This window comes from Balaenoptera borealis (genome assembly GCF_965194805.1).
Source record: "Balaenoptera borealis genome assembly, chromosome: 16".
Classification (NCBI taxonomy): Eukaryota; Metazoa; Chordata; class Mammalia; order Artiodactyla; family Balaenopteridae; genus Balaenoptera; species Balaenoptera borealis.
The window spans coordinates 52,117,298-52,129,309 of NC_138872.1; the positions used below are offsets into that span (position 1 = coordinate 52,117,298).

At 58.1% G+C, this 12,012-nt stretch overlaps 1 protein-coding gene across 1 annotated transcript; it reads left to right on the plus strand.

Moving 5' to 3' along the window:
• Positions 1-6,187: 6,187 nt before the first annotated feature.
• ATP6V0C (ATPase H+ transporting V0 subunit c) lies at positions 6,188-11,876 on the plus strand. Its single transcript, XM_082360732.1, has 3 exons — positions 6,188-6,418; positions 10,789-10,972; positions 11,122-11,876. The coding sequence occupies exons 1-3, from the start codon at positions 6,340-6,342 to the stop codon at positions 11,324-11,326; spliced, it is 468 nt and encodes a 155-aa protein (XP_082216858.1). The 5' UTR covers positions 6,188-6,339; the 3' UTR covers positions 11,327-11,876.
• Positions 11,877-12,012: the final 136 nt, after the last annotated feature.

The following is a 12,012-nucleotide window of genomic DNA, read 5'->3' on the forward strand; positions in this document are numbered from 1 at the left end:
CGCGGTGCACGGGCCCCTCAGTGTCGCAGCCTCTCCCGTTGCGGAGCACAGGCTCCAGACGCGCAGGCTCAGTAGTTGTGGCTCATGGGCCTAGTTGCTCTGCGGCATGTGGGATCCTCCCAGATCAGGGCTCGAACCCGTGTCCCCTGCATTGGCAGGCAGATTCTTAACCACTGCGCCACCAGGGAAGCCCCTTACAGTCCCTTCTTACTGTAAGTGGGCTTAGGCCCATCTTATGGTTGACATTAAGACACTGTGACCCTGGGACTTCCCTGGTGGTGCAGTGGTTAAGAACCCGTCTGCCAGTGCAGGGGACATGGGTTCGAGCCCTGGTCCAGGAAGATCCCACATGCCGCGGAACAACTAAGCCCGCGAGCCACAACTACTGAAGCCCACACGCCTAGAGACCGTGCTCCGCAGTGAGAGAAGCCACCGCAATGAAGAGTAGCCCCCGCTCTCCGCAACTAGAGAAAGCCTGTGCACAGCAACGAAGACCCAACACAGCCAAAAAAAAAAAAGACACTGTGACCCGGGCCAGAATTGGGCAAGATGCGTTCCCTGGGTGGGGGGATGGAGAAGGCCCCCATAGGGGAGGTAGGGATGCAGGCCTATATCCTCCAACATTTCAGAGGCATGCCTCCCTCAGGCTGGGTCAACTGTGGCGCCCACGGTGTCTGCCCAGAGCTCGACCAGGCTGGGCTACCTCTCTCCTCCCACCACCACCTCACGTGGGCCCCTTTTTGGGCCTGGTCCATGGTAATCGTATCTCAGCTTGTGTTCCCACCTGTAGCCAGCCATGGAAATGCTTTGTTTTATTGTCCTTTTAAACATTCAAATGGTTAAATTCAAAGTGAGCAATGCAGTGGCCCTTAGTGCCATCACAGTGCTGTGCAACCACCACTTCTATCTAGTTCCATGACATTTTCATCACTCCAAAAGGAAACTCATTTAAGCACTTGCTCTGCATTTCTCCCTGTCTCCTGGGTTTTTAAAAGGTAAAATATGCACCTCATAGAAAATCAATACAGTACAGGAATATCCACAGGGGGAGGTCTTCCTCCCAGTCTGGTCTCGGGGGCCCACCGCTGTCAGCAGGGTCTGTGTGCACTTCAGGTAACCCACCTGTGCGCTCTCCCCACCCTGCTGCCTGTCACTTAACTGCATCTCAGGGGTCATCCACCTGCTTCCATCTCAACAGCTGCCCAACTTTCTGTGGTGTGGATGGTCTGTAATTTAAGCACAAACAGGATCCTGTCTCTCCCCTGCTCAAACCCTCTTTATCTTTTGGGACTTCCCTGGTGGTCCAGCAGTTAAGACTCCATGCTCCCAATGCAGGGGTCCTGGGTTCGATCCCTGGTCAGGGAACTAGATCCCACATGCCACAACTAAAAGATTCCACATGCCACAACTAAAAGATTCCACATGCGGCAAAGAAGATCCTGCATGCCACAACTAAAAGATTCCACATGCGGCAAAGAAGATCCCGCATGCCGCAACTAAGACCCAGAGCAAACAAATAAACAAATAAATAAATAATATATTTTAAAACCCTCTTTATCTTTTTTTTTTGGCCACACCGAGCAGCATGCAGGATCTTAGTTCCCTGACCAGGGATCGAACCCGTGCCCCCTGAATTGGGAGCATGGAATCTTAACCACTGGACTGCCAGGGAAGTCCCCCTCTTTATCTTTTAAAAAAAAAAAATTTATTTATTTAGTCTGTGCTAGGTCTTAGCTGCAGCACGTGGGCTCTTTAGTTTTAGTTGCGGCGTGCAGAATCTAGTTCCCTGACCAGGTATTGAACCCGGGCCCCCTGCATTGGGAGCGTGGTCTCAGCCACTGGAACACCAGGGAAGTCCCTCTCTTCATCTTTTAAGCCCTCATTTAGAGATCACCCGCTGGGGGCCATCTGAGCTTTCCAGGCTCCTCCCTCCTTTGTAGCTGATTTGGCACTGGGACGTCATTGTCTGTGAGTCCAGCCCTCCCAGGTAGGGTAGGAGCTGTCTTCCTCAATCTTGTATCCTCAGAGCCTAGCTCAGTGCCCGCACACGGTAGATGCTCAATAAGTGCCAGACGAGTGGCTTAGAGTTGAAGGCTGACTGTTGGAGTGGAGGGAGGTCATACTGGCCTTCAGGGTGCTGAGCCCAGACCAAGGCCGATGGTGCCCACCAGGGCTGAGGATTCATCCAGTGCCCTTTCTGAGAACTTGCTCCCTGTGCCAGGCCCGGCGCCTGGCCCTGGTTTACTGTAAACCCATAGGATTCCCCCTTCCTTCCTCTCACTGGCCCGGGGAAGGAGTCACACACTGCCCCCTGGCAGTCGGGGCCGGCCCCTGGGCTCCCTGCCTGCTGCCAGTCTGGTTCTCAAAGAGTTTTAAGAATCAGTCAGGCTGGGAATTTCCTGACAGTCCAGTGGTAAAGCCTATGTGCTTCCATCGCAGGGGGTCCGGGTTTAATCCTTGGTCAGGGAACTAAGATCCCGCAAGCAGCTCTGCTTGGCCAAAAAAAAAAAAAAAAGAGAGAATCAATCAGGCCCTTTCTCATCAGCCCTCAGAGTTGGGGTCAGTGAGAAGTTGGGGGGCTGCTCCATCTCTGGGATCACCCCAGTCCTCCACCTCTTGCCTCTCTCAGGGCCTGACATCCAGCTGGAGCCACTCAGGAAAACACAGTTTCCCCTGCAGGACTAGCTGCCCCCAGCTGTGCCCCTGTCCTGCTTGTACATAGACATTTTTTATTTTAAAAAAACCTTGTATCTTTTTGTAAGCTCCAATTATTTTAATTATACCAAAAAGTCATTTTTATGCATCCCGCCCCTCCCCCTTCTGATATCGCAACTATATTTTTTGTTCCATCTCCTCCCAGCCTTGCCTGGACCACACTTAGCTCTTATCTATTCAAGTCAAGAGAGCCTGGTGCCCTCTCTGAGCATCACACCCTATGGTGTGTCTTCATGGCTACTCGGAAGAATGGGACTGTCCGCTGGGAGAAGGCGCTCTGCCTGGACACCTTGTCTGCAGTTTCCTGATGTTCTTGATAAGACTGCCATGTCAGGCTGCAGGACTCTCTCCTTTCTTCTTTGAAATGGCTTCCTCAGGATTAGTTCATCTTTCTAATCATTTGAGGCCCTTTGTCACTTTATTCCTGGTCTCCATCTCCCCAGCCATCTCCTCCTTCCCTGAGGTCTCTGCAAAGTGCCATTGGATTTCTCTCTCCCACCATCTTTCAGTCCAGACAGTGGGCCTGTTCATCCCCATTAGAACCCTCGGGGAAGTCGGGACTTCACCCCGCATCTCTCTATACCTCTCCCTATTGCGGTCTCTGCCTTGAGTCTCCCAAAGCCCCTCCTTCTTTATTCCTGGAAATTCCCACCTGCACAGTGACAGGCCAGGGGCTTGTGACACTGTGATTTCACTCCAGGGGCTGCATAACTGTGAGAGAGAGGGCAGAGGTGTGTGTCCCTGGCCATTCCCTTCCACATCCCCTGGCCCACCCCCTCCCTGGGCCCTGCTTGATTCTGGGAGGCCAAGGGGAAGGTGACCTGGGTCTCTCCTGTCCCTGTCACTGGTCACCAGACACTCCCTGAGTGCCTATGCAAGAAGCAGGAGGTGTAGTAAGCCGCACGGGCTAGGCTCAGCCTGTGGAGTTTGAGTTTCAATTCCACTACTCGCTAGCCGGCTAACCCTGGGCAAGGTACTAAACCTTTCTAGGCCTGTTTCGTCCACAAAATGAGGGTAATGGTTATATCTTCCTCAAAGGATCATTATGAGGATTAGATAATGCCCCCAAATGCTTAGAGGGACATTGAAGGATTCCAGGACCAGAGTGACTGGTCAGATGTACCAGTTAGGAAGCTCCCATGGTGACAGGGCGAGGAAGACTGGGCAGGCAGACCAGGTTGGAGGCTGTGAGAAGATCCAGGCCAGAAGTAAAGGCCTGCCTGAGGGGCAGCAGCAGCAGCAGTGAGGCAGGGGCAGAGCTGAGAGCTGGGAAGCCACAGAATCTCGGGGCCTGGTGAGTAATGAAGAGGGAGCTGTGACTCGAAGGCTGCTGGTGTGGCAGTGGCTGACGGCTGTGCCTCTTGCCGGAAATGGAAACAACCAAGTGGAAGCTGGTGGTGATGCGGTGGGAGGTGAGCTCAGTTTGAGACATGCGGGTTTGAGGTGTCAGCAGCCCCACTGGAGACCCGCTGTGACTTCTCACACCAGAACTTGGGCAGAAAACTAGAGGACGGTGAGCAAAGCCGACCTGCCCTCTGAGCCTGAGGAGGGAACTGTCTCCCTGACCTCCCAGTCTCAGGACTTCAGCTGTGCTGGGGTTTGTGCGCTTTGCCACCACTGTGCTTTTGGCTGTGCAGTTTCCCGAGGGGGGCTGTCCTGCATCTCCTTTCCTTAGTCTGAATTCTGCCCCTGCATGCAGCCTCCCTGCCCCCCAGCCAGTGACAGCTCCCTGGTCTGGGCTCCCCGGGCCCTGGACCCTGAGTGCCTGTAATTATGGGGATTGGGCCTGGGGCAGACACTTGGGCATTCGCTTGCTCGGACAGCTTCAGGTCTGGAAAGGTGCAGGTGATCAGCCAGGGTAGGGCAGGGCAGGGGGAGCCCTGGGAACACCCGGGACCTGCAGTGAAGCTGAGGCTTCAGGGCTTGGGTCCGTCCTTGCTCCTCCTTGTGACTCCAGGAAGGAATGAGGGCGTCAGGGCAGATGGAGGTGAACTGGAAAGAGTGGGGTGTGGAGAAGTGGGCAGCAGGCCGCGGCAGCAGAGAGGCCCATTCAGACAGCTTGACGAATGTTCCTCAGCTTAGAGAAATGGTGGTCACCAGCAACCTTGGCAAGGGCAAGGAGCTGGGGAGGAGGTGGAGATGCTGAGTGAAGATTCCTCTTTCCAGAAGTTGGTCAGGTGGCAGAGGGTGGTGGGGAGGGCTCTAGCAGAATGGTGGCCTCCTCTCTTTTGAAACACGACAGACATGGCACTCTGAGGGCTGCAAGTTCAGAGGGGGGCAAACTCAGCCTCACTGAGAAGAGGCTGTGAGGGAGGTTCCTGTCGTGGAAGGTGGGTCTGAGAGTCCAGTGGGAGGGCCAGGCCAGGGGAGGTGACCCCACCACCCACATGGAGAAGGTTGATGACAGCTGCCGCTCAGGCTGTTCAGGGAGGGTGCTTTAATGCTGGGACAAGGGCTTGGGGCTCAAGGGAGACCCAGGACCAGATGGCAGCCACCCAGGGCTCCTGAAATGGACGGGACAAAAAGGCAAAGGGAACCAGAGCTGGTGGGCAGAGATAAGGCAGCCAGTTGGGGTGCCAGGATGGCCACATGGAATCATCAGGGTGGGGCCAGTCCCAGGCCAGGCTGCCTGCTGGGCTGAGAGGGAACCACTTACTGCTGCTCCAGAGATAAGGGCGGCCCTGCATTTGCAGGCTTTGTGTGGGAACAGGCAGGACAGGGACCCCAGAAGATGTAGAAACCCGAGGAAGACTTCACAGGTTGCAACACCGACAGGGCTTCAAACCAGTCATGCTTACATTTTGAGGGGCAGAGACAACCCCTCCAACTGTAGTCTTGGTCCCTGATGCAAAGGAGGGAACAGATACGGGGGAGGGGGCTCCTTTTCCTCGGAAGCCAGGGGAGAAATCAACAATTGCTGGGTCGGGGCCTGGTGGGTCTGGAAGAGTCTGGGGACGGTTTCAGCGGGGTGGGGGTGGGGGGCAACCGGGGACACAGGATTTCGGCTCCGCCTGCTTGGACTCTCAGATCACCCCAGGAAGTATGAGGACGTTCGGGGTAGACGGTAGTCCTGGGTCCCTGCGGGCTGGGCCGTGAGAACCCCTCGGCCAGCCTGCACACCGAGAACGCAAAGAAAAGCGACGCTTGGAAGCGAACACCGAATAGTGCCGCGCAGCCGCAGAAGAGGCGGGGCACCTCGAGCCCCGCCCCATATGCTAATATGGCGCGCCACCGCCCCGCCCCGGCCCGGGGACCGGAAGGGCCCAACGCCGCGGGGTTCGAGAGGCCGGCGGCGCCCGACAGCGCACCTGAGGAGGCCGAGGTGGGGCGGGGCGCAGGGGTCCAGGCCGGCAAGGCGACAGCACAGTGCGTGGGCAGTCAGCGGGCCGCTAGGGGGCGTACCGGGGCCGTGACGCCCCCTACCGGCGCGAAGTGGTATGGCCCGCAGGGGCGGGGCCCGGGTCATGTGACGCGGCCACGGCCGCCATTTTGTTCTGCGGTGCTGGTATTTAGAGCGCAGCGGCTGACGGCCCGGATCGCTTTCCCAGCCGTCTGATTGCTTGCTTCGTACAGCTCGGTGCTCGCCGCGCCCGGCCCGACCTCGCCCCCGCCTCACCCGCAGACATGTCCGAGGCCAAGAGCGGCCCCGAGTACGCTTCCTTTTTCGCGGTCATGGGCGCCTCGGCCGCCATGGTCTTCAGCGGTGAGCGCCGTGGCAGGAGGGACCCGGGAGGCGGGGGGCGCGCGGGGCTCGTGCCTGCTGCTCGCCGGGGTTTGGCGTGTGACGTCACTCTGACGTAATTTCGAGCTGTTGGGGGTCCCGGGTCTCACGTGACTGCAGGCCTGGGCCAGGACCCTGAGGGCTGCAGGGGGCTGTCGGGTGTCTGGAGGGCAGGGCATGCGGGCTAGGCCCCGGTGTGGGTCCCAGGGTCTCCCGGGGGTCCCGGGCTGGCCCGCGGCCAGCCGGTCGTGTCGGTGCGGGGGTGGGGCGGCGGCGCCGCTGCCATCTTAGCCCCTGGAGAGGCGGGAGCGAGGCTGGGGTGGGGGCTCGCGGTCCTGCGTCTGCTCCGCACCCGCCCCCCCCCATTCTGCGGCCAGGTGTGACATCACACCTCGGAAAGATCCCACGACACGGGGCCGACCCTGTCCGTGGGCGGCGGAGGTGGGGAATCCTGCCCTGGCGCTCCCCGCTGTGGTCCACAGCCCTCGCCCTTGTGGAGGCCTGGCCTGTCGGCGGGGGTCAGGTGGGTCTGCACCCAGTCAGGTGCTTCCGGTTAGGGCTTGTCGGTGTTTCCCAATACCCCTGTAGGCGGTGTGGGTTGGTTAGAAAAGCTGGGTTGAGAGGTTGGTCTTGAGAGCCGGCAGGGACCCAGAGGTGGGAGTGGAGTTGGGGGGTGGGGGTGGGGGTGGGTCAGACAGGCCGAGGGTGCAGTATGGATGTCTGGGAGACAGGCCAGCCTCAGCACTGCGTTTGCGGACGCTTGTCTGGGTGAGCGAGGTAGCATGCAGCTTCAGTGTTAAGGGGATTGGGGTTTTTTCCATAGAAGGAAGTCTTCAGTTCAGGCCTGAATGAATGAATGACCTTTTTCTCCTTCCCTGAGGCCTGGATTTGGGAGGGGCTGCCCTAGGAATGGAGAAGGGGCCTTGCAGGGTTTTTGATGGCACCTTGGTTTTGAAGTTGGGTCTTACCAGTACTGGGGTGTAAAATTCAATGAAAATTGGCCCTTCTGGGAGAAGAGCACTTGGGCCCGGCCAGGAATGTGGGACCCAGGGAGGTGAGTCCTGCAGCCCCTGTGGACTGGCCTGGCCTGGTCTGGTCCAGGCCTTCTGAGGTAGGTCTGGTTTCGGGCTTTGATGACTCGCCCTGCCCCACCCTGTGTGGTGGACTGGAGAGGCTCCCTATGCAGGTATGTGGAGGGATTGAACTCTAAACACTCTCTGCTGACTGTAAACACTAGTGGGGTGGGGGCTTGGGGCCTCCCTCTGCCCAGGCAGGCCTGACTGCCGGTCACAAGCTGCTGAGTGGGCCCTGCCCTTCCCATCATGTGTGAGTAAGGGGTCATTTGTGGTGGTAGAAGTGGCCTGTACTTCCCCTTCTGTCCTAAGCGACGCCTACTATTTCCACATCTTCCAGAGCTGCCTGCTCTCCCGTGCCTCCCAGCAGGCTGATGTACCCCCTTTTCCCCCAGCCTTTTCTGCTCTTTGCCTCTGGAATGCCTTCAGGGCCAGTGCCTAGCCACTTGTGGGTTGTTGATTGTCTGTCATTGACCATTCAGCAATTCTCCATTGAGCTCCTACTATGTGCCAGGCACTGGGGGACATCGGTGAACAAAACAAGAACCCTGCCCATGTGGAACTTGAATTCTCGCTGAGTTTGCCCCTGAACCCTTTTTCCGTATCCAGCTCCTGGCCTCCTTCCGGTCACCAGGTGCCTCTCTTCCTGTCCTTCTAGAACTTACTTGGTACTTTTGAATGGAGCGTGACCAGCAGGTCTTTGGAAGTTACTGAGAACAGGGTATCACTGGTCCAGAGGTATTTTGCTTGCCTCAGGCTCCTGGGAATTGGGGCCACCCGTTCTGGTTGGCTCGTATGCAGCTCCACTCCTGCTCCCCTCCCTACATGGGGCTTGCTGTGGCCCTACAGTAGCCAGCTTCTTACTTGGTCAGTTGGGTCAGACTCTGACTTAATTTCTTTCTCTAGAACCTTTCTCCGGGGCCTGTCTTCGTCTAGTTCCTTGTGCCTTCCTGAACAGTTCTCAGGCCTCAGGTGTTGCTGCCAGGGTGAGTGCAAGCTCTGTCCGCTGCTCCTGGCCCAGATTGCCCCTGGCCTGCCTAGCACTTGGCTGACTGGTCTTCTTACGACTGAATGAGGTCCACTCCCTCTCCCAATCCCCATCACCCATTCCAGCTTCCCTTTTTTTCTTAACTTACGATCCAAGTCTTGTATATTCTTTCTTCATCATGTCTTCCACGGAGCCGTCAGTTGCTCCTTTTCCATATCTTCTGTGACTTCCTCCCTACCAGTGAGCCGCTGGTGTTTGGCGCTATGTTCACGGAACTGTGTGCTGATTCCTCTTTCTGTTCCCTGCTCCATCTGGAGCACCTTCAGGCTTGGACTCTGGAGCTGGCATCCAGGGTCTTCGCAGCCCAGCTGCCTGGGCCAGGCTGCTCTTCCCTCTTGATGGTCATCCTTGTTCCCTTTGTTCCTCTTGTGGCTTCCCCACCCCCAGGGGAAGCACAGCCACATGATCTCCATGCTGCACTCTACAGAGAAGGGCCCAGCTCACTTGCTGACTCTCGCCCGCTCCAGCCTTGCAGCAGGGCCCACTGCCTGGGGTGCTGGCTTCCCTGTAATGGGGTCTCACTCAGTGCCACCTATCAGTCTGTGCCCTCGTCCTTGAGTAATGAGCCCTGGTGCTGGCCTGGTGTGGTGCTGGGCCCGTAGTAGGAGGCCAAAAAATGCACTGTTGCTCCAGGAGCGGCTTGGTGAAGATTGGCACCTGAAGGCTGGATGTTGGGGGTGTGGAGGGGAGGCAGTGCAGGTCCTGCTGCCCCCACCGCTGCCTCCCTCCCTCCCTCTGCTCCCTATCTGGTGTCTCTGCTCTGTGTGGTCTGGAATCTTCTTCCTCTTGCCTCGCCTTTCTGTGACCACCTACTCACTATCAGTCCTCCACTCAGTTGTCACCTCCCTTGTGAAACCTTTCCCCAGACCTCCCCACTCTTCCTGGAATGTGTTGCCATGCTTGGAGGGGCTGCGTCTGTCTCTTCACCAGGCTCAGAGCCCTGGGAAGGCAGAGCCCCTCTGACCTCATCCCTGCTCTGCAATGAGCACAGATTAGTCATCTTTTGGCAGCCCAAATAGGTGAGTCAAAGATGCACAGGAGTGTCTGGGATTGTCCTGGCCCCTTCCACCTCTGACCCATGTCAGCATCTGCTCAAGCCGCACATTGGGAGCCTCGAGGGCGGCGACTGGAGTCAGAAGAGTTGCCTGGGCCCCTGTGGTTCTCTGTTGTGCTTGCAAACGTTTTTTCTAGGCTTGGAAGACAGGCCAGGAGAAGGGGGGCTTTCAGGAAGGCAGCCCACCCTGGGAAGAGGGAGGAGGGACAGTGGCAGGGGAGACAGGAGTCCTGCAGTGCCTAGAGCCCCCGCCCCCCCCCCCCCCAATTACTGGAGGCCTCAGCACAAGCTAGGCTTCTCACAGGTCTGCAGGGGCCTTGGGGTCGGCCTGGGTGATGGCTTCACAGCCCACTGTCTGTCCTGTACCATCCTCTCTTTGACTTGCCCTTTCTCTGGTTGTTCAGAGAGGATTCTCCCCGAACTCAAGGGTCCTGGCCTGCTCTGTGGCTGAGGGTGCCGAGAGCTGCCTTTTCTGGCAGAGCATTCAGCCTGTTGACAGACACACTAGCTCTTGGCTGCAGCGTGTCCCTGGGCTGGGAGTTGTGGGAAGTGGGGTGGGCAGGGTGGGGAGTGGGCGAACCTCTGGCCTGAGAGGACGAGAATTGCCAGGCCAGCTTCCCCTGACCCTGCACGGCAGTGGCTCTTCCAGCATGTTGTCTCTGCACTTAGTCCCAGGGCTTGTGGGCTGACCCAGGCTCAACATCTGGGCTGTTGACATAGCTTGTGCTTTTCTAGGCCTTTCTTGACCTGGGAAAGTGCCTGGTGGGACAAAAGGTGCCCAGAATCTGCAAGGCTTCTGTGCCCAGCTGCCTGTTTCCCCACGTGACAGGGCAACCTGTCACAGCTCCACCTTTTAGGTCTGAGGCTCCATGGGAGCATGGGATCTATGCAGCAGGCATGGGGAGTGCTGGTGAGCCTGGGTTGGGATTTCACAGGAGAGCAGGAGCCCATACGGGCCAGACAGCCATGAGGGCATCTGGTGGAGGAACCCATACAGTGGGTTCCTTGAGTGCCCAGCTGTGGCCGTTCCTCTGAAGGCCACCTGCTCTTGGCCGAGTGCCACTTTCGTCTTGCCCCTTGCGGGTGATAACTTGCGTTGGCCTTCAAGTATGCCAAAAGCTGCCCCCAGGGTCCTGGCCACAGGTGCTCTGGGCTCACCTCCTCTTCTCCCCCTCAGCCCTGGGTGCCGCCTATGGCACAGCCAAGAGTGGCACCGGCATCGCAGCCATGTCTGTCATGCGGCCGGAGCTGATCATGAAGTCCATCATCCCAGTGGTCATGGCCGGTATCATCGCAATCTATGGCCTGGTGGTGGCAGTCCTCATTGCCAACTCCTTGAATGATGGCATCAGTCTCTACAGGTGAGGCCTGGGTTGCTCTCCCTACACCCTGCCTGGGGTAAAGCCACTGTGCGGAGCCGGGAGGGGTCTTGGGTGGATGGCTGGTGACCCATGCCTGCTGCCTTCCCTGGCTGTTGGCTGACATCCATCCTGTGTACTCTCTCCCCCAGGAGTTTCCTTCAACTGGGCGCTGGCCTGAGCGTGGGCCTGAGTGGGCTGGCAGCTGGTTTTGCCATCGGCATCGTGGGGGACGCCGGCGTGCGGGGCACTGCCCAGCAGCCCCGGCTATTCGTGGGCATGATCCTGATCCTCATCTTCGCCGAGGTGCTCGGCCTCTACGGTCTCATCGTCGCCCTCATCCTCTCCACAAAGTAGCCCCTCCGGGCCCACCAGCCACAGAATATGATGTAAAGACCACCCCCTCCTCATTCCAGAACGAACAGCCTGACACACACGCACGGGGCATCTGCCTGCCAGTAGTTGGTCTTGTAAATGCGCAGTGTCCTAGTGCCCATCGTCTGTTGCCCCCAGCCTTGCCCCTGCCCGCCCCGTGCCGTGGACATCTGGGCCCACCACTCCCGGTCCAGGCCCCTGACCAGTGAGGATGCAGGCCTCTGGCCGCCCCCACCCATCTGCCCTAGAGTGCTCTGTGTATAAGGATGAATTAGAGTTGTCATTTTCTCTTCACTGGATGTTTATTTATAAAGATTTGACCTGTTCATACGTCTGTGGAGCAGCCCTCCGTCTCCCAACTCTATAGTAATCTTAGGTAGACTGTTGCATTGTGCGGTTACCATTTGCCCTGAGACGCGTTGGATGGAACCACCTCCTGCAGCCCTGGCTGCCAGGGCCGTGGCGCAGTGTGTTGGGCCCACTGGGCCCTGGCGCCGAACCGTGTCCAATAAAGTTCTCGGATGTGACTGGATTCCTGGGTGTGGGTCGCTTGTTGGGGCCCCGGGCTCGCGGGTGGCGGGGCCGGGAAGGAGGGGCCGAGGGCCGGGCCACCCGGGAAGACGTTGCCGCGTCACTGTGGACTGCGCTGGTCACGTGGGCGCCCGGAT